At 42.7% G+C, this 24200-nt stretch overlaps 2 protein-coding genes across 2 annotated transcripts; one reads left to right on the plus strand and one right to left on the minus strand.

The window, feature by feature from the left end:
* LOC134461411 (uncharacterized) lies at positions 1 to 17061 on the minus strand. Its single transcript, XM_063214336.1, has 7 exons — positions 16978 to 17061; positions 11785 to 11843; positions 10573 to 10599; positions 8714 to 8977; positions 4318 to 4605; positions 3089 to 3384; positions 1 to 908 (listed from the first exon to the last, which is right to left on the minus strand). The coding sequence occupies exons 2-7, from the start codon at positions 11831 to 11833 to the stop codon at positions 888 to 890; spliced, it is 945 nt and encodes a 314-aa protein (XP_063070406.1). The 5' UTR covers positions 11834 to 11843; positions 16978 to 17061; the 3' UTR covers positions 1 to 887.
* Positions 16742 to 23592, plus strand: LOC134461412 (plasma membrane ascorbate-dependent reductase CYBRD1). Its single transcript, XM_063214337.1, has 4 exons — positions 16742 to 17230; positions 18812 to 19020; positions 20902 to 21056; positions 22170 to 23592. The coding sequence occupies exons 1-4, from the start codon at positions 17044 to 17046 to the stop codon at positions 22453 to 22455; spliced, it is 837 nt and encodes a 278-aa protein (XP_063070407.1). The 5' UTR covers positions 16742 to 17043; the 3' UTR covers positions 22456 to 23592.
* The last annotated feature ends 608 nt before the right edge of the window (positions 23593 to 24200 follow it).

Below are 24200 nucleotides of genomic sequence, written 5' to 3' on the forward strand. Positions count from 1 at the left end.
GAAAGAAAAAAATACAATATGGCCAATTTAAAGTATATTAGTTGTGAAGGGAACATTTGAAAATAAAGATAGACAAAGATAAACAAATAGAAAGTCAAAGATCATTGATTTTGAAAGGAGCGACAGTGAGGTCAGTTCAAGCACAGCCCTGAAGTAATTCATGGTGTAATGGTATTTTAAAGTAGGCTACCAGTGTGCATCTTTTTTGAAATACCAGAAGGGGAGACAGGTTTCAGATTTTGTGCAAAATCTATAGAATTACATTATACCTTGATTAAAATCATGCTCAAAAAGTGGAGATATCAAAACCAGAAGGGGGAACAATGTCTGCCATTTTTTTATATAAAAGTGAGCAAGTTAGCCGCTATGTCAAATCTACACATTTGCATCACAAAATTGATCACCTAAATCAAACACCTCCCCAACAGACACATGCTTTCTGTTTCCAAGACCTATGGAAAATAAACAGCGTCCAGTCCTGCCAGTTGGCTGTGTGAATACTACAGCTTTCAGCAACGCTGTATTACGTTTGTGTGTGTGTGTGTGTGTGTGTGTGTGTGTGTGTGTGTGTGTGTGTGTGTGTGTGTGTGTGTGTGTGTGTGGCACAGATATAATGGTAACCTAAATTCAATGGAGGTAGTGAGAACATCAGTCTTCAAAAGGTGTGTGCATGTGTGTGTGTGTTTTGTGCCTGAGTTTTAGTGACTGTTTGTATCTGCGAACTGCACCATACTATCTTTCATTATTATATTCTATGTGATGTGATATTAACTATAGGTAGACGTGTGCAGTGTGAGATTTTCCTTGTTGAGGAGCTGGGCCTGTTGTTCAGTCTGTAGGAGCGGCACTCTGCTTTCCTCCTCTCGTCCTCTCTACGTTTGGTCACCTCATGCAGCTGGGCGTATGTCCTGAGAGGAAGGGAAGGAAGAGGCACTCAGATAAGCTAAATGGCAGCCACAGATACCCATTACCCACGCAGTAACACTTTATTTTAGGGATACATCTATTAGCACTAATACATACAATGTTAATGCCTGCATAAGTAACCTCTAAGGCATGTACTAAGCAAAAGCTAAGGCCTACTAGGTCCTTAGTAAGGTGAAATTGGTAATAAATCCCTTATTGTGCATGAACAAGACGTTTGCGAATACATGCCTAACAAATGTTTGATTTTGCTTTGTACATGCCTTACAAGTTACTTATACAGGCACATTGTATGTATTAGTGCTAATAGATGTATCCCTAAAATTAAGTGTTAACTTACCACCCACGCCATGCAGCTGCAGCACTGCAAACACTGGCCTGTGCCACTGTATTTCCTCACCTCAAACGCTAACATACCGCATGGCCTGGAAACACACATACATGTATACACACATAGGAATACACAAACACACAGCCAAACACAAGCACAAAGTGATAGGACACATAGAGATGCACGCACACACATACATTCAGTACACACGCAATAAGGACACCAAATCTTCACCAGAAAGCACCCTAGAAGCCAATGTCTAGAAAGAAGCTAAACTGCAGGTAATCTCAGCAGCACACAGACCTACGTATGTCCCCGGTGTATGTGTACTGACTGCTGACTTGACGTACGGGGAAAGGTGATCCCACACAACACAACACAACACAACCATTATATGCAGGTTACCATACACGTGGCCTCTACACAGACTCAAGCAAACACACTCGTCTGCTTGTTTGATTGTATATATAACATTGGTAAATGGACTGCATTTGTATAGCGCTTTTCCACTCCTTCGAGCACTCAAAGCGCTTCACATTGTATGCCTCACATTCACCCATTCACACACCGATGGCCGTGGCTGCCACGCAGGGTACCACCCTGCCACCAGGAGCAACTTGGGGTTAAGTATCTTGCTCAAGGACACAACGATGGAGTCAGGCCAAGCTGGGCTCGAACCTGCAACCTTTGGGTTGCTGAACGGCTCCTCTACCACCTGAGCTACCACCGCCTGACCACCACCTGAGCTACCACCGCCCCCATATTTCCACTAAAGAAAAGTTCTAGACTGTAAATGTAAATACATTGCCTAATATCGCCCTCTTGTGAAGACAGGATGTCTTTACAGCAGGGATGGGCAACTTCCATGACAAGGAGCACCACATTTTTTTTCAATGCTACCATCGGAGGGCCACATGACCACAGATCTGACTGTATCTCACACACTTTGAGGTGGCGTTGATGGCTTACTGAGTGCCGATGTTTGGAAAGTGTTCTCTGTTGGCCAGTGTAGTTACAGATTGAGTGAGTAGTGGTGGACAAATCTTGTCAGTATGTTTTTTGAAAAAAATATTTTATCTACGGGCCGTTCAGAGTGTGGCTCCCGGGCCTCCAGTTGCCCATCCCTGACTTACAGCCTCAACAAAGAGTTTCTACCGTGCAACATAGGTCTAGCCTCGCGACGCCATCCTACGTACTTCTGCCAAAAGATTTTGACTCCAGACATAAATTGAAGTATTATGGGATGGTTGTTACCAGGCTAACATAGGTCTATTGTGCCTAACACTTAGGCCTAACACTTGCCAAATTATTACCTTCGCCAAGGAGGTCGCATTGGTTTGTCTGTCTATTTGTTTGTTTGTCTGTCAGTCTGTTGTCAGCAGGATAACTCATAAAGTTATGAACGGATTTGGATGAAACTTTATGGAGTTGTTGGAAATGACAAAAGGAACAAGTGAGTATATTTTGGTGGTGATCCGGATCACGATCCGGAACCAGGTCTTTATTAAAGATCTAGGGTTGCGGGATATTTATATGGTGAATTTTGACATTCCAGTTTCTAACTCAAAAACTAAAAAAATAGGTTAGTAGTCAAATGTTCTATCAAACACCTTCCTTGGCAGAGGTCTGCACTCTGCATTTTTAGTTTCATATTATTTCAGAACCCAATATAGGCCCACTATATTTGACTTTAATTTTAAAGGGTCACATTTGTACAGTGCATGTGGCATGCCTGTCTCAAAATCTCGGAATGTTTTTCCCACGACACTCGTAGCAGGTCGCTCTGTCAAAAGCTTTTGCTTCGGCAGAAATTGTTAATAGTTTTCCTCTCACCGGATTTCCCGCCATTAGGTGTGTTTCAGCGACGTGGAAGCCATCGAGGTCTGTGACCAGGAACACTCCAGCATCAGTGGCCTTCACGTTTTCCAAGACGCAGAGGTTGCCATCCACAGAGAGACGGTCCTGCATGTCTAGCTCCTCCGGGATTGTCAGGTTGCCCTTTTGCATGATCAACCAGGACTTCCTGCTGTCGCTGGCAGGCGTGTACTTGAAGTGCACCATGGAACTGTTCAGTACGAGGTTGAACTTCAAAGTTCCTCCAGAAGGCACTTCTGTAGAGTTCTGATGCACTGAAGGGAGAGACAAGGGGAAAGTAGTGCAGTTCAGTGCAGTGCAGATTTTCAGCAGATTTCCAGTTTCTAGACTGGATTCTGTTTTTCGAAAAGGCACACGCCGAAGCGAGTTTGTGCAATAAAAAAAAACACAATTCATGTAAGGTGTGGCCTCCTTTTTGAAAAACTGAGCTGAACATTTGGGCCAGCACCCCCACAGTCTAATTATTTGAGAGTGACGCCTGCTCCAAACTGAACACTAGACTGAATTCTAAAATCAAAGAGTTAATCCAATAACCCCTTCATGCATAGCCTAATTGTTGTATCACAATTACTGGCATCAGGCCTGCCGACAGGGGGGGAGAAAGGGGTATGTTGTCCCGGGCCCAGGGGGATAGGGGGCCCAGAATTAAGCCCCCATTACATTGTACTGTATGTATTGGGTAGGGGGCCCTTTCAGATTACTTTGTCCTGGGCCCAGCAAAAGCTGTCAGCGGCCCTGACTGGCAAATATAGACATTTTGGGGGGTAAGTGTTGGTGGGGCATGTTTAACTTCTGGCTGCTTAACTAAGCTACTGTACATATGGGATTATATCGAGGTATTGTTCACATGCTTTTAATCGTCAAGCATTTCTAGATGATCACATCACAATATATTGTGGAAAAACAAACAACAAAAATAACTTTCAAAAAGGGCATTTTTGTTCAGGACGAGCACCACCTTGTCCCTTTCTGTGCACACCTATGACCACAATGGTAACTACCAAATGTTATTTGGTTGCATACTATTATTTTATTTGGTCTGGTTGTCTTGCTGGAAGCTAATGTATCACATTTCAGGACATCAAAATCTAGTTTATTTTCTAACACTACCTATTGGTAAAACTGGCTCTGATTATCTGGACCCTACGCACTATACAGAGGAAAGAAGTTCCGTTCACCAACCTTACCTTTAACGTCCAGGCACACCTTCTTCTGAATTTCATCAAAGATATCCCTAATGGTGTAGGCGCCCTCATCCGCTCCTGTTACACCTGTGAGTGTAACTCTGGTCTCCGAGACGAACAGGCGGTTTTCATAAACATCTCTAAAGTGCTCTCCTATCATTAGGACCAGAGCTATCAGGGACGCCTGGTTTGCCTCAACAGCGATGGGCCGGAACTCAATCACCTTGGGAGGTAGGGTCAGCTGAATGTGGAAGTTCTCTCCATACATGATGTTGTGCTCGTTGGAGCAATCTGAGAGAGCAATGGAATGGTAAGATTGGGCAACCTGATCTCCAAAATGTCCGTGCTCCTGGACACGGATGTTAAGGACACGAAATCCGTGTCCAGGAGCACGGATTTTGCCAAAATTCTGTGCTCCTGGACACGGAATTGTTTTCCGTGATGGACACACGGAAGTGCTTTCTATATTCCCACAGCACTGTGTTAACTCTATCATTAGAAAATACATACCAAATGCTAATACTAAACAAAATAATGCTATAGCAATTTAATTTGTGCCCTGACCAAAACATTGCCTAACCTTAACCTGTCATTAAAGACATATTTTTGAGAAATACCCTTTCCAGTTGGTTGATAGGCTATCAAATTCATATAATGAATGAAAGAATACTAGCTGTGCCCAGACCAAAACAATCCCTAACCCTAACCTGTCAGTAAGAAATGTTTTTGGTTGAAAAATATTTAAAATTAGAAAGATCCTGAGAAAACACAAGACTGTGGAAACATAGAGCTGTGGGAGTATAGAGAGAGCACTTCCGTGTGTCCATCACGGAAAACAATTTCGTGTCCAAGAGCACAGAATTTTGGCAAAATCTGTGCTCCTGGACACAGATTTTATGTCCTTCACATCCGTGTCCAGGAGCACGGAAATTTTGGAGATCATGTTGCAGCCGGAGCCAGTGGTAACGATAATGGAGGTACATATCAACACAGACATCGAGATAGAGGAAACACAAAGATAAGGAAAAATACTAGGTGGGGCATGGTAAGACAGAAATATGTGGCGTCAATATTTGGTATCTTGAAATTGTTTTTAGATGCATCCTAGCATCTCCATAAGAGGGTATGTCCGTCGGTCTGTCAGTCCATCTGAAACACTTTCTAAAATTGCAATTCCCTCCTGTGTCTTCAAGGCGGCGGAGTATTGGCGGACGCATCTCTGTCCGCCTGTCGGACTTGTTGGACTTAAGAATTCCACAACTACATTCATTACAGTACATTTCATTTTCCATGGCAAGGCGGATTGTCAACCTTACCAAAAAAAACCTAATCCATGTAATGAGAGACAGTTGTGTTCTTTAGATGAGTCTTCTTAAAGGCTGGTGGGGATACACCAGGGTACATGCCCAACAGGACTAGCCTACACTGTTGTTGATTTCAAAGCAAGCAGAATTACAACAAACATATTGGGCAAAATGAGAACGGGCAGCCTGGGAGCAAACTTGAAGAATTCTGATCCCCATGAATGTGCATACCGTGTATAATGTCACAGCATAAGGATTTTATTTTAATACGCTATTTTAAACTTCTTCAACCCTGTCTGAACACACTGTCACTATTCCCTAAATACACACGGTTGCTACTGGATTTCATGCAGAGTGATTGGCAGGTCATGGAGATTGTGCATGAGAGCATTAACCCATTGAGACACACCTTTATAAACTCGCTGTTACCAGATTGGCAATGACCAAGTCATAGTGCATTACTAAAGGCCCTGTGTTATGTCATAGTAATGTAGTACTATGGTAATTAACTTTCAATTACTATTACAGCGTGCCACTGGAGGTACGGCGTGCATTAAAAGACCACTTCAGTCAATTTCAATATGCTGTTGTATTGCTCACGCTACCCTTGACTTGTCTGTACCTGGTGATGCCACAATTTTCGGCTCAGCCCTTTCCGAGATATGAGCTATTCTAACCGCACAAATACATCTACCGCGAAAAGAGCGAGGCGAGCGACGGAAGTAATTGACTTTGTATTGAGTCGCCCGACAAAAGCGATTCTGGAGACTATGGCGATTTGCGCGACGAGAGCGACAGTTTGAAGTTGAAATCCTTTCAACTTTCTATGATGCGGTTCGGCGACTAGCCGCGACAGCCAATGACTGTATAGAGGTCAGTGACCACAGCCAATGGGAATGTTTGAATGCTTTGCCTTCTGCTTGTAACGGATATACCGTAGTTGCTTCAATCTCGCGTATCGCTCTGTCGCTTGAATTGCATCGCGCCTGGTCTATTCGTGTGGTTATGGGGGCAGTGTTTGTTTACTTTTTTTTTTATTAATATAGGCCTACTCAGAATATTTCCCAAAAGGTACCGCTGTTTACTAGTTGTCTGCTGATGTTGCATAACCTTTTGGATCTTTTTGGGAATAAATAAAAATGTTTTTTGAAATGAAAAACAAACAGCTGCCCCCATTACAACCAGGATCTCGGAAAAGCCTGAAGAAGAAAAAAATCTCAGGTACTGACAAGTCCAGGGTAGTGTGATCATTACAACTGCATGTTGAAATTGACTGAAGTTATCCTTTAAGGTGCTACTGCAGTGAATGATTGAATTTTCTTTTAATTGTTCTACTTCAATAGAAATTATTGTGGAAAACAAGCCAGGGGGGCATTGGGATCACATTTGGATTTTAATGTATGGCTTTAATAAGCAACGCAACAGCTGTCTCTGATTACTTAAAACAAGTCTTAAGCTGTCCATTTGATGGGACATCCATGAGGACTGTCTTCACTAATATATGAGGATTATAGTTTAAGGAAATTTCAATTAAATTAATATAAAAACTTGTTTTTCTGTTCAACTGTCTTGGAAGATCTAATTCTCTCGGACCCTGCTACTGCAGGAAGGCTAATGAGGGTTGAAGGCTCTTACCTCTTACTACTTGTTTTCAGGCTGACCATTCTGATGCCTGTTCCTGCAACTGTTACGTTCAGAATTAAAATGCTCACCCGCGCACCCACCCACATTCATACCGGGCTCTTAACTTTTCCATATGTGACGATAGGTGCCCTGGATGAACTGTCTAATTCCCATTGTTCGCATTTCGAACACTCAGGCGTGCGGCGTGAACATGTCAACCGTATCAAGATTAGGTGTGGGAATGGGCGGCAGCACGGTCCATTGTCAGCCTGAACACGCCATGAGTGAATAGGAGTCTTGGTTCTATGTCTGTCTTTTGTGTCCACATCACTATCTGCGGGAACCGGGAAGGTTCTAATAGGCTACTCTCAGACCTTGGTAGCCCCATAATGTATTCTGTACCATCTGAGGCACGCTGTAATAGTCATTGGAAGGTTAATTACCATAGTACTACTCTACTATGACATAACACAGGGCCTTTTATCTTTTATACTGTGCATGATCTCATCTCCCCACAGCACTTTTAGCACTTTTTCCTTTTTAAAATCTTGACATTAGAACATGTGTCATGCACTATTATTATTACTAATATTGTTATGATTGATTTTAATCCCTTACCCTTACATGTTCTCAAAAAATGCCTGTGAAAGTGTGAGTGTACTGTATGTGTGTGTGTACTACTGCTGCAAAACAATTGGCCAAGCTGGGACAAATAAAAGCTACTTGACTTGACTTGACTAGGCCTATAGTAATGCAGTATGACTCTAGACTTTGCCATTATGGTAACAACAAATGTATAGACCCCTTTAGAGTTTGGAAACAGGTATGACGTAATTTGGCTGCGTGCGCACCTCTGCCTCAAAATCGTCCATGCTCCGTTCACTTGTACAGAGACTCGACAGGTGTTTTTTCCGAAATAAGATAACGGATGATCGCACTAACCTCAGATATGCAGTGGGCACCACGGACACGGGTATTCCTGGCGATGTCATCAGTCCAGTCAGTAGTTTAATGTCTTGTAACAACAAACATCTCCTAAGCTTCTGGAACAGCCTCTTCCCTCTCAAAATAGCATAACAAGTGTGCTTTTCGGAATCTCTATTTTTTTATCAACGTACACGCTTCAGAACGGCAGTTTTTCTCTCTATAGTGTCTGTACTGTCACCCAGTATTACATCCAGAATCACCACTCCCGATTTCACCCGTGCCTGCAGTTCTCCTAGTGGTCACTGTCGAGATACGGCTCTGAGCGCAGCAGCCCGTTCTTTCTGAATGGAGTCTCCACTCCCTCTAGAGTGCAGCACCACTCAGAAAAGTGGAGTCTCTCGTAATATCCTTACAATATCTCTGGTGTGTTTGAGTCGACGATGCGCACGCATTCATGAGGACGTCGACTCTGAACGGGTCTATATAACGCCGTATTTCAACAGGTTAAGAAAAATTATGACTCAGGGTTGAAGGTGCTTGCTTACCCCTCACTATGAGTGAATAGGACTTGCTGATGGTGCTGTTGTCCTGGGAGGTGACGGTGTACAGCCCCTCATCAACCTCTCTCACGTCCTCCAGGACCAGGTGGGTCTGGTTCAGCCCCCAGGCCCTCCTGCCCTTTATCACCCCGGCCTTCATCAGAACAACCTTCCCACCACCTGTGCTGGCTGTGCGCTCAAACACCACGTCGGTAGCACCTGGGGGGAGCTGGATGTGAAAGTCCTCCCCTAAAAACATGACTGTCTCCTCTTTGGTTGAGAACAGCAAAGTGACAGAGGGGAGGGTGGTGAGATTTGTGTGAAACAGAATGATGAAAAAGAGGCAGAGAGAGAGTGACAGAGAGAAAAATGGTGAACATGACATTCCCGCAAAACATTGTTGTTTAACCCTCTGGAGTCTAGGGCCTCTCGGAGGCTTTCAAGCAGTTTGGAACACCTTTACTTTTTTCAAGTATTTCACATAACTGTAAACATCTACTAATGTGGCACATATGGTTGTATTCTGAAAAGCCTGACAAAAAAGAATATGACAGTAAAGTGAATGCAAAAGAAACGGTTTCAGAGGTCTTCAAACAGTGCAAGAAAACACAATGTAAATATATTTAGCCAAGACTTTTGAAGTTTCAACCTTGTAAGCAAAGGCGTTGGCTGCATAAAAGTACAAAGAGCATTTAGAAATGTTTTGCTGTTTCCGTGCAACGTGTAAAAAAGTAATTGTATGTCAGGCTACTGTATCTCTTACTTGGAATACTAATAAGATGGGTGGGCAACACCTCTGATGGTCCCCACCCCCCTGTCACTTGCCATGTGCTCTGGCAGGGCATTGTCTTTGTTTTCCCACAGAGTGTTTTGTGAAAAGTGGCAAACTATAATGTTGTCAATATATATATATATATGTGAAAACTAGATGTCTCAAGGTTTTTAATGGTGCCACTTATAAGTTTGAACAACAAAAACTTACAGAGTTACAGATGTGTTTTTGGAGAAGTGTAAAATACGGTCACTGGTGACCGGCCAGACCTCAGGGGGTTAACCCCTTAGCACAGAGCATAAGTGTGATGGCTATGTCTTAATCTGTTTTTTTTTTTTTTAAAAAAGGGCACAAGGTAGGATGACGTAGTTTGCGCGGTGCCCGTGGCGTGCCTGTCTCAAAATCTACACCGTAATGAAAAAATGCTCATCAAATAAACTCGCTGTGAGAATGTTTTTCATCACGGGATGCAAGCAGGTGATACAAATCTGAATACGGTATGTAAAGTTAGTGTAAATATAAAGTGTTTCCCACGACACTCGGACCGCTCTGTCAAAAAGTTGCATTTGGGGTTTCCTGACAGCGGACCGTGGAAGTGGTCGCGAGACTCATCGTTCACTTACTAATGATTCACATAACCATCACCTGACTCGGAACAGTGATTAATTAAACTTTAAATCCTACATGGAGCCCCTTTAAGGCTCTCAGTACTCTCGTAGGAATGATTTTATGATGTTGTTGAGTAGGCCTATTTTCAGCATATAGTGAATAGGCCCGCTGTCGACCCCATCTGCAGTTAGAGGCTACCACAGAAAAGGTAACTGGAGGTAAGGCCCAATCTCAATTCACCCCTTGGCCCTACCCCTTACCCCTCCCCCTCCGTTTTGTGTAGGGGTAGGGGTATCCCAATAGTCGTTAAGGCAGAGGGGTAGGGGTAAGGGGGAGGGCTTTGTAGCCCTAAAAAAGGAGGGGTAGGGGAGACAGGCAGACTCCGTTTGGAGGGGTAAGGGGTAGGGGTAGGGGTAGAAAAATACAAATGGGATTGGCCCTAAGACTCTTTACAGATAGGATGGAGTGTATCTGCAAGACTTACCAGGTGGTGGTAACGGTGCAGAGAAACCTGAAAGAGAAAACACAGAATCAGCACAATGTAATGTAACAAACCCATTGACCCCATTCATCAGCTTCCCTTTCCCGCTGTTTAATATGGATCAAATTCAAATAATTATATTTATACCAACAATATTAATATGTATATATACAAACCATGTCCATCAATAATAACACATTCCACAGGAAAAAGTGTTTATGAGTGTCCATGCTCACACTGCAGCACCTGCATTACAGTAGCCTACTGTAATTACATTACATACCATAGTAAACCCTTGGTTGAACCCGACTCATATTCAGAGGGCTGGCCCTGCCAAGGCCAACAGGTGGAGCACTCGCCTGCCATGCGGCTGACCCTGGTTTGCTTCCCGGCCCGGTTCCTTTGCCAACCCCTCCCCATCTCTCTCCCAATTCACTTCCTGTCCACCTCTCACACTGTCCTATCAAAATATAGTCGAAAAAGACCACAAAAAACTTTAAATATTCAGAGGGCTGACATATTGGAGCAGTAGGCATTTTTTGGCTGACAGTCACACTCTGGCGACTCCAGACTGTGCTCAAGGGTCCCCCATGCCTGTCTTTGCAAGCCTCCTGGGGCTTCGGCCAATCCCTCTCAGCCTTTCGGATCACTACACCTTCCTGAGTAGACTCCATATGAGGGAAAAAAAACACCTCATTTCCACTGATGTGAAATTTAGTACAAAAATTAAGCATCAGGAATGGGCTGCATCTGAGATTGTTATGGATGGTCTGAAGAATTAGAAGAACTAGGAATTAGACTGTATTGTTTATATTGTGTTACTCATAAACATTCTGTTTGTCTTCTTTTCCATCTTATTTGTAATAGAAATATGATAAACTACAAAATATGAAATGACATGTCATTTTTATCATTTATGGTATCTGTATTTTTTGTAGCACACATTTTGACCATTTGGCCATTGACACAGAGTAAAATAGCACCACAAAATGTAATGCAGTAAGTCACTGGCAATGGTTATGTTGACAGTGCATTTTGTAAAGTGTAGGCTACACTACACTACAGCGAAAATAGATGTCAGCAGGATGCTGGATGACCCAATAGCTGCAGGGATGATTTTTTTTATTTTTATAGAGAACTTGTTTTTTTCCCAATCTTGTCATGTCTGACACCAACAGTGTCTACATCAGTTTGACAGGGTCTCATGCTGCTCACCTTCACGGACCAGTGTACTCAGCACCAGTATACTGAAAATAGACTCCATCTCCGCAGACCTGAAAAGAAGCAGACAGAATAAGGGGGTTTCATGTTCATATTTCCCCCCTCTTTTGTCTGATAAACACTGGAGTGGGTTACATCAGATTTCATTCATAGACAATGAGCTGCAGGGCAGGTAGTGACATCATCCTTCTCAATTTTGAAAAGTAAAAAAACAACCATAAAACTGCAGGGCACCAGTTCATCTAATATGAATGGCTGAAAGTAAGCATTTATCTGCACAAATCAGATCAGTGCAATGGGCTGACAGATATCAGGGGAGCCATCTGTAAACCAGAGTAGCATCCGTAATGAAGTGTGAGGTACGCCTAGGGTAAAATGAAAGAAAAAAAAAGATTTCTAATAAGACCATTGTGGCAGATTAAGTCCAGATAGATATTCATAAAGCTGGCATGATCTCAAAGTCACTAAAGGTTTCTGGCAACCCAAGGTTTCAGAAAGTTAATTATTTGTGTTGGCTTCAAATATTTGTTATGTACAACATTTGTTTTTCCAGCTATACCCAAGTGTGCTGTTTCCTCAACTACTACACGCAGAAAACACGTGAAACAACTCAACTACAGCCACAATTACCCTCCAGTCAGAGCACCATAACAAGTTCATAAAGCACTTGTGCTGGATATGAGAGAGCTAAGGTTTCCTGGCTCTTGCCCATCCTTGTAGTTCCATGCAGCTTTGTTAGCTCCACTAGTAGGTCTGGGAGAGCATGACATGGCTCCGCCTTCAGAAGACATGGCTTTATCCATCACTCTGCCCGTCCTTGCCACCAACAAGTACTGTCAAAGAGATATGCTATGTTGGGTCTCTGCTAGCTTGGCAGTTTTTCTTTAATTTTGCTCAAATGTGTGACTATAAACTCGACGTATCAATCAGTGATCATATACTAAAGCAGGCATGATCCGTAACCTTATAACCGTTTTTATTTCATTTTTGGTTGCTGTATTTATTTTGGTGCTGATCTTACGGTATTTGACATTAGGCCTACTACAGTATGAAAAGGTCAACATCAAACGCATTGCACTGAATCTAAATCTTATCTCCGCCCATTGCTTAGATAGTGGATGTAGATTGACTTGTACTAAAGGTGGTTTACTAGGGAACGGTCTGCCTGTCTGTAAGGCATTAGAGACTGTTGATTGCATTGATGTGGCCTCTTTGCAGCTTTCAGGACATGTATTGACATAGGTACTTACAATAATTAAAATCCCTTTACTACTGCTGCTAACTACAGTCATCTTCAGTGTACTTTTTAAACTTTACAAAGTACGGTTTTTGTTGTTGCTGTGTCTTGCTCAGGCTAAAAAAAACGTTCAGGACATTGACTGCTGCTCAGTTGAGTCGGACTCCATCTACTTTCATCCCGACAACTCCTCCAGAATCATCCCACGCCCAAAATACCATCAAGTGAGTCCAGAATCATCCACCACGCCCCAAACATCATCAAGTAAGTCCAGAATCATTCACCACGACCAAAAATCATCAAGTAAGTGCGGACAGGCAGTTGGCATTTATTTCTGAATGCATGCTTCTCTACACCAAGGATACATGTAAACCATGGTTGTGTTGAAATATTTCACGTTTCTTCCCTATGCAACACGTAGCACATATGTTCACACAATATTAACCCTTTGAGGAGTAAGGATATTTCCCCATTTCTAGAATTTTACCAGAGTATTCTATAGCTACCATAGAAGTCTGTGTTAAAAATCCTGCAGAGGGTTTGTGACATCATAGTGACAACCAAAATTCTAAACACATATATGTGATGGTTCTCCTCAAAGGGTTAATGTTATCCTCACACCATTCCCATTCCCAGGTCAGAGTCAAGCTTAAACAGAGATAAACTATACAGTACCATTTGAGTTTGCTATGAAATGTAACAGTGAAATGTTTGTTCTTTATTGACTGATGGCTTTGTTTGTTTGCTTGCTTTGCTTTGCCAGTGTTCTGAAAATCATGACTGAATGGGGAGGTGGCAACCAGTCTGAAATCATAAAGGACTTCTCCATCACTGCACAAAGAGGCCAAAACGTAGGGATGTGTGTGTGTGTGTGTGTGTGTGTGTGTGTGTGTGTGTGTGTGTGTGTGTGTGTGTGTGTGTGCCTGCGTGTGTGTGTGTGTGTGTGTGTGTGTGTGTGTGTGTGTGTGTGTGTGTGTGTGTGTGTGTGTGTGTGTGTGTGTGTGTGTGTGTGTGTGTGTGTCTGCATGTGCGTGACTGCCACAAAGCATGTTATTTGTGCATAAATGCTGTTGTGCAGATTTGCTTGTGGCTGGCGTAAGTGTTGTTTTGGTGTGTACTGCACCATTGCAGACCTGCGTACTAATGTCTGGTTAGGGCCATTCCCTGTGAAGTCAGACAGGGCACAATGAAAACTAGCCATATTCATCTGCTGTTTACACCACCTTGCACAGAAACCATGACACACACAGAGGGGTGGATCTAGACATTTTTTGGCCCTAGGCGAAATATAAACATGGGGCCCTCAAAAGTCATTCTTTAAACATGCCACCAACCGGAATGGAAGGAGCGTGGGTGCTACGTTAGTGATTTGTTTCGTATATATATATATCTTCGATTGCTTTACATAAGTGGCAAATTAAGCTCAGACATAGCCTACTTTTTGTGTGTTTATGGCGACTGATGTGACAGTTGTGGGTTCAGATGGAGGGCAGATCTGGTTGGGGCTCTAGGCAATTGCCTTGGTTTGCCTAATGTAAAGTCCGCCTCATGCCACACGTTTCCATGTCTCCACCGACGCGTCTAATTTTAAAATGAAGGGCACTTGTCGACTAATGCTTTTGTCTTCATTGTGGTTTTTACGAATGTTCCAAAACACATGTGAACACATCTAAGAAGATAATGGAAGCATTTGTTTTTTTAATGACTGTGTGTGCGCGCACGCACGCGTCTGTGTGCGTGTTACAGGCTGCCTCCCAGGTCACAGTAACCTCTTCTGGTCGCACAGTGAAGAGGAGAGTTTCAACCGGATGATGACCCTGGGAACCAGGTGTGTGTGTGTGTGTGTATGTGTGTGTGTGTGTGTGTGTGTGTGTGTGTGCGTGTGTGTGTGCGTGCATGCATGCGCACATGCATATGTGTGCGTGCATGTGTGTCTGTCTATCTGTGTACAACTGGTGTTTATTCACAGTCCCCGCCATCTCCGCACAATGTAGACTCAATAAATAATTGTGCAAGATAACTGGGAAAATGCAGAGTTACCAGACAAATAGACCAGCTGTGACGCGATTCAAGCGACAGAGAATCGCTTCTGTGCAGCAAGAGCGATACGAGCGATTCAAGCAACGCACTCAAACATTCCCATTGGCTGTGGTCACTGACCTCTATACAGTCATTGGCTGTCGCGGATGGTCGCCGAACCGCGTCATAGAAAGTTGAAAGGATTTCAACTTCAAACTGTCGCTCTCAGCGTGCGAATCGCTCTAGTCTCCAGAATTGCTTTTGTCGCGCGACTCAATACAAAGTCAATTACTTCAGTCGCTCGCCTCGCTCTTGTCGCGGTATGTGTATTTGTGCGGTAAGAAAAGAGTAGGCCTACAGTATGTCACGTAAGTGAGTACACCCCTCACATGTTTTACAGATTTTTGAGTATATCTTTTCATAGGAGAGCATTAAAGAAATTTCCTTTTGACACAATGATTGGTGACCTCTTAACAACATATTTAACTGCTTAAATTTCTTGTTCACTCAGAAAAAATCAAAACCATTAATGTTTGAACATTGCCCACAAAGTGAATACACCCCAGATTAGATTCTGGTAGAGAAGGGGCCATGTTGGCTCGAATCGTCTCGAAATGAAAAGGGATTAAAAGGGAGGTCATCTGTGTGATTTTCAACCTTTCTTTAGCATGGTAGCATGGTAGTGGGAATGACATGGTTTGGCGATGTATGAATGCTGTCAACATTGGTAAGATGAATTACACCTAAAAGAAACATATATGTCAACATGCACTGTGACTACTGAAGCAGATCATGATACTCTTCATAGGATTGCATTCAAATCTCACACCAATCTATTTAAGCCCGGTGCAGACTCAAAATGTAAAAGTTCAATGTAAAAAAAGGTTGACCTCCCTTTTACTCCCTTTTTATTTCGAGGCGATTCAAGCCAACACGGCCCCTTCTCTACCGGATTTTAGTCTGGGGTGTAATCATTGTGTCAAAAGGAAATTTCTTTAATGCTCTCCTATGAAAAGATATACTCAAAAATCTGTAAAACATGTGAGGGGTGTACTCACTTACGTGACATACTGTAAGGTAGAACTGGGGATTGAAATCTGAAAGGCTGACATTTTCTAGCATGCAAAGTGTCTCTGTGGATGGTGATTGTCTTGTGTCTTGTTAAGGCCACGAGGCCACATGCGGCCCACCTTTTCACTCAGTGTGGCCCATAGATTAACTTCTTTTTTTTAAAGAAAAAGGACAGTTTTTAACCCCTTCTTAACCAATAATGTAAGCATTCAGGTATAAATAGGCCTATAGAAAAAAGTTAATTATCCTTTTGTAAATTCTCTCAAGTGCGTGGTCATGTGGCCCTCCGATGGTGGTAGGCCTAATAAAAAAAATGCTGGCTCACATTATAATGAAAGTTGCCCACCCCTGCACTAGGCTATTGTCCACATTCAACAAAGACACAACAGTTTATTTTGTTGTCGTGTTTAGGTCTGCCACCCAGGAGGATGTGAAGTGATGGCACTAAAGAAAAAAAAACAAGCTGATGACCAAATGTGTGTCAATAATGAAGACATATGTTTCATACAATTTGTAATAATAAAAAAGGTATGTGTTCTCCACGTAGGCTATATATAATAATAGCCCTATTGGCATGTGTAATGATCACTGAACGCATGCACCATTGATGCTTTCTAAGGACGTTACGTGGGCAATGGGCTGGTTCTGACATCCACTGCTTTCACTATGTCGGATGTGACCAGTTACAAAATCTTCGTGAGTTACAAAACTCTTGTGGTGGGGGCGGCGAAGAAGGTAGACGATCGCCACGACACGACACACAGACAAAAAAGCATCAGGGAAAGAATGACCCAGCCTCCTCCTTGACCCTCCTTGAAACCCTTCAAATTCTTGTAGGCTACTCAAGCATTCCATCTCACCGTAAGCGCCGTTTCCAGCTAAACAACACCGGTCAGTGTTTGGGGAGCGACGGTGTTCGGCTACCGATGGAGAACTTCAGGCTGTTTCTTGTGTTGTTTGTCTCAGCCTTGTCCGTTGGATTCGTTTCGATAGTCTTTGTCATACGATGGGTTCTCTACTTTAAAGAGGGTCTTGCTTGGGACGGAGGACTTGCTGAATTCAACTGGCACCCTTTACTGGTCGTGATCGGATTTATTTTCCTCCAAGGACTCGGTAAGGGTGTCAATTTCAAGCTCTGTCGTAGTTTTTGGTTGGCTACAGTATAATTCCGCTTATGCCACGTAGTATTAAACTTTCTCATCTTGTTACGAATGGCTTCCGTTGAACTGCAGAACTATCTGGAATGTCAGCCCAGCTGTCAAGTAAAATGGCCGTAGAGTGCTGCTGCTTTCCCGATGCTTAGGATTTGTTGATATCCAGCCCCCTGTGGAATGTATCCAGTTCTAATGCAACAGCGTAGTTGTAGCGTTGCAAGATGGACTAGTGCGCCTGTGTGCAATTACGCAGATAGCCTACATCTGCATGACTAACTTTTGCTGCAAGGGCATTTCGACAACTAATAACTGCAGTTCAATATGTATAGGGTAGGGTGGGGCAAAACGCCCCCCTTAAGGAAAGTGTAACTTTTCTCTAAGCAGAAGTAAGTCATATGATTTAGTTTTTGTCACAGTATTTGGTGGCAGTGACATGATTAATAATCCATCACGGAAATTGTTACAAATTAATAGTTTATTCATATTTTAACAAAAACAAAACTGGGTGTGAAGGGGGCGTTTTACCCCACCAGTGGGGCAAAACGCCCCCTGAGATGGGGTAAAATGCCCCCCTTTGTTACTAGCCTGTTTGCTTCATATATCATCACCAAAGTGACCAGAGTATGAATTTTAACCTCTGAAAAGAAAAGAGAGGTAATATTTTCAACAGTGCAGTATATCGTATTCATATTTATTTAAGGATGATATGAATTAACAAATATAGGCCTAATATGCATAAATCTGAACAGTCAAATGTAAAATACAAGCTAAATTTAGCATGAATAAACATATATTGTGAATAAATATAGGCCTATATCACAATAACTAGGCTAAATGAATATATGAAAATGATAATAGGCCTACATATAATAGGCCTATTATACAATAGGCTAGGCCTAGTTATTAGCCTGAGCTAACTGTGCTAACTCTGCTAGCATATTTAAATAGATGAGGTAACTTAGCCTAAATATTTTAGGTTTTGTTCAAATATTCAGACTTTAACATCTGTTTACACCATGAAATATAAAAAAATGTTGTTTTTTTGACAAAGTAATGTTAATAATAATGTTATTATAGCCTAATATTGTGATAGTCCCCTGGGGGCGTTTTGCCCCTCTGCATAGGGGGCGTTTTACCCCACAAGCTGTTTTTTCAAAAAATGGTCAAGTTATTAAAATGTAATTGTATTCATTATAAACAGCCTACTCTGAAACTACAGACTTCACTCTTCTTCTATCATATAATACTGCAATATAATGCTTAACTACATTTTTATAAACACGTGTTTACTCACATCTGAAAATTAGATCAATACCATGTAAATCGTTTCCCTTCAAAAAATACTTTGTTTCAGTCGTTTTCTCTGGACAATTTGTATATCCCCGTTGTCAACGTAATGCATAGAAACAGTGAAAATGTATATTTAAGCCCTCTAGTGTTTTTTTAGGGAAAACAGGTGAGGGGGCATATTGCCCCGTGGGGGCGTTTTACCCCACCCTACCCTACTAGCCTATACTAATACGTATTGATTAAAACCCAGCCATCATCGTCTACCGCCTCCCTTGGACCTGGAAATGGAGCAAGCTGAGGATGAAGTTTATCCACGCTGGTCTAAATATCCTGGCATTTGTTTTGGCCGTGATTTCCCTTGTTGCTGTGTTCGACTTCCATAACGCGGCCAACATCCCCAACATGTACAGCCTGCACAGCTGGGTGGGACTGGCTGCTGTCATACTCTACGCGCTGCAGGTGAGGTGAGGTGAAGTGAGGTGAGGCCGCTTCCAGTCCTCATGGTAGGCCTTGTTATTCTCTCTGCCAGGATTTATTTTTTTTATTTTTATTTGAATTTACTTTGTATGTTTAGTTGTTTTTTTTTAAGTCTTGCCGTTGTATAATAGGCCTAATTGTCTGCAGGCTATGTCAAAGTGTTCCCAAAACGCAAAACAAATTCCCCATGGGGTGGGGGGGGGGATAATGTATAATATACAAGTATTCATTCATACTGAGTCAGGGTCCCATGTAGGGCCCCCACACAATGTCTGATTTATGTGACTGGGGTGGGGTCCATTGGCGCTGATTGTATGGCCCAAAATGTGCTGCTACGCCCCTGGGAGAGTGTAGTGCAAACTTATGGCAGCCCCAACCCTTATGACGCTCTACTAATCAAATAACACAAGAAAAGAGCATCCATTAGTATTATTTGTTTAGTAGCAAGGTAGCACCACGGACATATTTTTGTGACTTACTGTCTGATATAATCAAGGCTGAATGCATAGTGTCCTACCTTCATATGTAAACCTTCGCTAGTCTGTTTCTCCCTTAATATTGGTGTCAGATTCGCACAAATACAGTTCTGCGGTGCTACCTTGCTACTAAACAGGCACAGCAAGTATGATTGAAATCTGTGTCGGTCGGGTCCCAAAGTGTCTGATTTCACGTGAAATGACCCTCATGTTGTTGTCATTCACACTTAACAGTAATAAAATGTATCCCGTCCCGTGTCTGAAGAAGCTATGAGCTGTTGCTCATCTCCTGACAGTTGAGAATGCACTAATAGTCAGTGTTGGAAATGCTGCACTGTTCCTGTTCCCTACATGGTGAATATTTCAGACTCGGCACAGCACAGCTAATCCAATCACTCATTCACTCTGTCCTTTGACCTGTCAGACCTGGGGTTGAGCCTCTCTTGCCTCTTTTCCACTGCTGGTTTTCTGGTAGGCCTACAGCTCGACAAAGCACGACTCAGCCGCCACTTTTTGCCCTGCGATTGAGCTGTGTCGCGCCCAATCTCTAAAAGCAAAAAGTGGTGGCAGAGTTGCACGGTGTCGAGCTGTACCTCTACCAGAAAACCTCCAGTGGAAAAGAGGCTTCTGTGGACCGGATTAGACTGCCCAACACAGCAAACAGGTTGCCGAAATAAACCCTGTTTACTGTATGCTCCTGTATCATTAAATTCCTGACTCAAATACGTCATAAAGATCTTAGATTCTAGATCTTGTCCAGTAATGGCATCATTCGTCTTGTGCAGTAGAAACGGATGTAGCTGTGTGCAGCCAGAAATACGTTTTGGGTGTAATGACTGAAAGCTGAATTTTAAATGTTCAGTAGCTGGTGCAGGCCATGGTCTGGCTGTGTACATGGGCCATTACTGTAGTGACATTACCGTAGTCTTACTGTACTATTCAGCTGCGTTGCAATACAGTCTGGGCCCTACAACCATCTCCAATGGACCCTTTTATATGCAATTTGGGAAAATAGAAATTTGTCTCCCAGTGGGCCCCCACTCCGGTGGTCCCACTTCACCCCCCTATTTTATCACCCCTGGTAGTACTGTGTACTGCAACAATACTGTACTGCCAAAATGTTATTTTGGACTTAGCACAACCATTCAGCTGTAGTTCTATTCCTTGCCCTTTGTGTCCCTCCTCTGCCCTACCTCCCCTCCTGTAGCTGGTGCTGGGTACCTGTGGTTGTAATATTACTGTAATATTACTGTAGTACTGTATATACTGTAATAGCACTCTATGGCCAAAATGTTGTTTGGGAATTAGCACATGTCTTTCCCAGCTGTAGTTCTGTTCCTTGGCCTTAGTGTCCCTCTGCCACCCCCCACCCCCCACCCCCCTGTAGCTGGTGCTGGGTCTGGCCGTGTACCTGGTGCCCGCCACGCCAGGCTTCGTGCGGGCAGCGCTGATGCCCATCCACGTCTACGGAGGCCTTCTGATCTTCTCCAGTGTCATCGCCACCGCACTCATGGGCATCACAGAGAAGCTCATCTTCGGCCTGTGAGTAGCCTATGCCAGGACTGGCAGGCAGCGCAGGAATATACAGTGTTGCACCTCTTACAGTTAGACTATTGAGGTTTCACTGAACACTTTTTACTATTAAGTGTACATATTAGGTGGTCTCTGTCTGTCTTCACTGCTCTTTGTTTTTTTAAACTGTCCAGACCTTCCCAGCATGTGTAACTGAGGCCAACTAGGAGAGTGTGGTGTGGAACGTTAGTAAACCTCCCTCCTGAAGCCTCAATACAGTATCGGTGGCGCTGAGCTATCGGACTGGGCCTGCAGCTCAGCGGTATCATGCTGTGTGCCTCCCATACCCAAAATGATGCGTTGACCAGGAGGTGGTGATCTGAGCAGGAACACCTCAGTTACTGTACACATGCACATCACGGATAGACACATGGAAGGGTGAGACATGGTGGAATGCAGGGAATAAAACTAATCATAACCCTTTTACTCCACTGTCCTGCCATTCCATTAATGCGTTTAGCAGTGATGTATAACACGTTATAAGTCTAAACAGTTCAGAACAACAAATAACAGTTTTAGACTGAGATCTCCTAATACACACATAGTGTTCCCGTGTCTCTCCTATCTGTATTGTGTATTGCATATCTAGTATGTTTAGTGGTATGTTGCATGTGTCTAGGGAGTTGTACATGTAATACATGTAGTTGGCCAAAAAAGACATGAATAACGGTTATGGAGTTGTTCTTGGAATTGGGAGGTTGCAGGTGCCAACCCCATAGCATTCATATCTGAAGTGCCCTTGAGCAAGGCATCAAACCCCACATTACTCCAGGGACAGTAACCAATACCCTGTCCCTAGAGTATCTAACTAATGCCTATTTTCCACTGCCAGTTGTCTGGTAGGCCTACAGCTTTGACACAGCTTTGACACAGCGCGACTCGGCCGCCACTTTTTGCTTTTCTGATAGACCTGACATAGCTCAATCATAAAGCAAAAAATAGCGGCCGAGTCTAGCTGTGTCGATCTGTAGGCCTACCAGAAAACTGTCAGTGGAAAAGAGACACAAGTGGCTTTGGATAAAGTGTGGGCTAAGTGTAACATAATAATGTAATGTCATTCTGATTCTAATTTGCGGCTTACAGTAAGGACCCCAAGTACAAGGACTCTCCGCCTGAGGCCGTGTTTGTGAACGTGCTGGGGGTGCTGCTGTCTGTGTTCGGGGGGCTGATTCTGTGGATCGCCACACGCCCCCAGTGGAAACGCCCCAGCGACAACCAGCTGCGTCTGGCACACAGTGATGACCTCACACCTGCACCAGGTGCCAATGGCAGCGCCTCCATGACAACGGGACAGGAGCTAAGCGGAGAGGCGCGCAGACGTGGGGCCGGGAAGGCAGAGGAGGCTGCGGCGGGCAAAAGTAGCATCTAGCCCGACCTGCTCTCTGATTGGCCGCTTCTTGGGGCTGTAGACATATAGTGTATACAAAGTACGGCATGTTTTCTGCCTGCCTGTCATATTTTACAACTCAAAGCGGCTTTGGTTAGACATGTGGCATTAGATAGTGGCCTTATTTACGGCAGACATTTAATTCAGAATTAACTCAATTTAATTCTGAATAAAACTTAATTCCGCTTCGAGTAGAATAGATCATGTAACCACTTCACAATTCGAAATTAAGTTAAACTGCAATGTAAACTCCACAGAACTATTTAATTCTGAATTATTCATTCAGAGTTAAAAAAACATCATGTAAGCGTAGCCAGTATCAGTTTTATTTTCTTCACTGAGGAGAGGTCATTATTCCAAGCAGGTTGATTTTGTGTGAGAGGTCTTGTTAGTGTAGAATAGGAAGGACTGTCTGCTCTGTGCAGGACTGCAACACCCAGTCACAGAAGTTACATGTACTTCATGTTTCGCAAGTTATGTACAACTATATTCTAAATATAAATGATTACATAGAAGTATATATTTTATACAAAAAGAAAAATCTCCTCAGACTGGTCCTGATATCGTCTTATCCAAACTGCTGTCTTGCACAAACGACTAGTGACCAGCGCTGAAATGCATATTTATTTCCCTACAATACGTTTACTCTGAAATATCAATGGAGAAACTGGAGAATTTCCTTTTAGGTGAATGTGTTTATTACAGGGTTGGTGTTGGCAATGTAGCCCTCTGACTTTGCCCAGCCTAGGTCTGCTGCTTTAATATTGCACTACTGTATCTTCATTGTATTTCAAGTACACAAAATGATGCCAGATCACGTCTCCCAGATAAAATGTATAACAAAAGGATAAATGTAAATGCTAGGGCTTTTAGACTTGTTTGTGTCTCAGAGAGAGCCGACATGAGGGAAATGTTCTAGGTTTGAAGCACCATCCAGTTTTAGAGGCTTAGAAAGATCCCAAGATATCAATATAATTCCACCAAAAAAATGATATCATGTTACTGCTGTAGTTGTGGGATGTTTTTTGTATGTATTTAAATGATGGTTGTGAAAGCTCATACAGTATGTAAGATGATGTTCTTTTAATGTTTATATTTTTTACTATTAAATATATTTAGAAGCATGTCTGTTTGTACTCTGCATTTTTAAAAATACATTTTGAGTATTATTTTAGAACATCTTTAATACAGATTTGCTTTTTGGCTTTCAGAGTTAATGGTGTTAAATTAAAGTTGTTTTTTTATTTTATTTTAATTTAGTTTAAATTCATACTTTTTTCCCAGTTGGTGAAACATTTCTTTTGTAGAGGCATGCTCATATTCAATTTCTAATACTTTAATGTGTCTAGTTGGTATGCAATCTCATATTGGACATTCCTTTCCTACTGGGCATGTCATATGTTATTTCAAAGACAGACAGGATAATTATGGTACATCTCATGTCTGTTGCTCAAGGGTAGTGTATCATGCCAAAATATTTTCTGGTGAATGGGTGACCTCTGGTGGACAATACCTGTAGTTACAAGTCTCTAGACTGGAGGTCAAGTCTACTTACGGCTGTCAAAAACACAAGTGCACTTAACCTAATTACATGTTAAAGGGGCTCTAGGTAGGATTAAAAGTTTAATTAATCACTGTCCCAAGTCAGCCAATGCTTATTTGAGTCATTAGTGAGTGAAGGATGACTTCCACGGTCCGCTGTCAGAAAACCCCAAATGCAAATTTTG

The sequence above is a fragment of the Engraulis encrasicolus genome, chromosome 13, assembly GCF_034702125.1.
Source record: "Engraulis encrasicolus isolate BLACKSEA-1 chromosome 13, IST_EnEncr_1.0, whole genome shotgun sequence".
In the NCBI taxonomy this organism is placed as follows: domain Eukaryota; kingdom Metazoa; phylum Chordata; class Actinopteri; order Clupeiformes; family Engraulidae; genus Engraulis; species Engraulis encrasicolus.

Bases quoted from the DNA above. Each gene is read 5' to 3' on its own strand.
- LOC134461411 (XM_063214336.1), bottom strand. From the start codon at position 11,833: ATGGAGTCTATTTTCAGTATACTGGTGCTGAGTACACTGGTCCGTGAA. The intron at 10,600-11,784 runs GTGAGCAGCATG...TTTCTCTTTCAG, and splicing joins GAGTACACTGGTCCGTGAAG to GTTTCTCTGCACCGTTACCA. The intron at 909-3,088 runs GTGAGAGGAAAA...CCTTCCTCTCAG, and splicing joins ACCTAATGGCGGGAAATCCG to GACATACGCCCAGCTGCATG.
- LOC134461412 (XM_063214337.1), top strand. From the start codon at position 17,044: ATGGAGAACTTCAGGCTGTTTCTTGTGTTGTTTGTCTCAGCCTTGTCC. The intron at 19,021-20,901 runs GTGAGGTGAGGT...ACCCCCCTGTAG, and splicing joins TCATACTCTACGCGCTGCAG to CTGGTGCTGGGTCTGGCCGT. The intron at 21,057-22,169 runs GTGAGTAGCCTA...TGCGGCTTACAG, and splicing joins GAGAAGCTCATCTTCGGCCT to TAAGGACCCCAAGTACAAGG.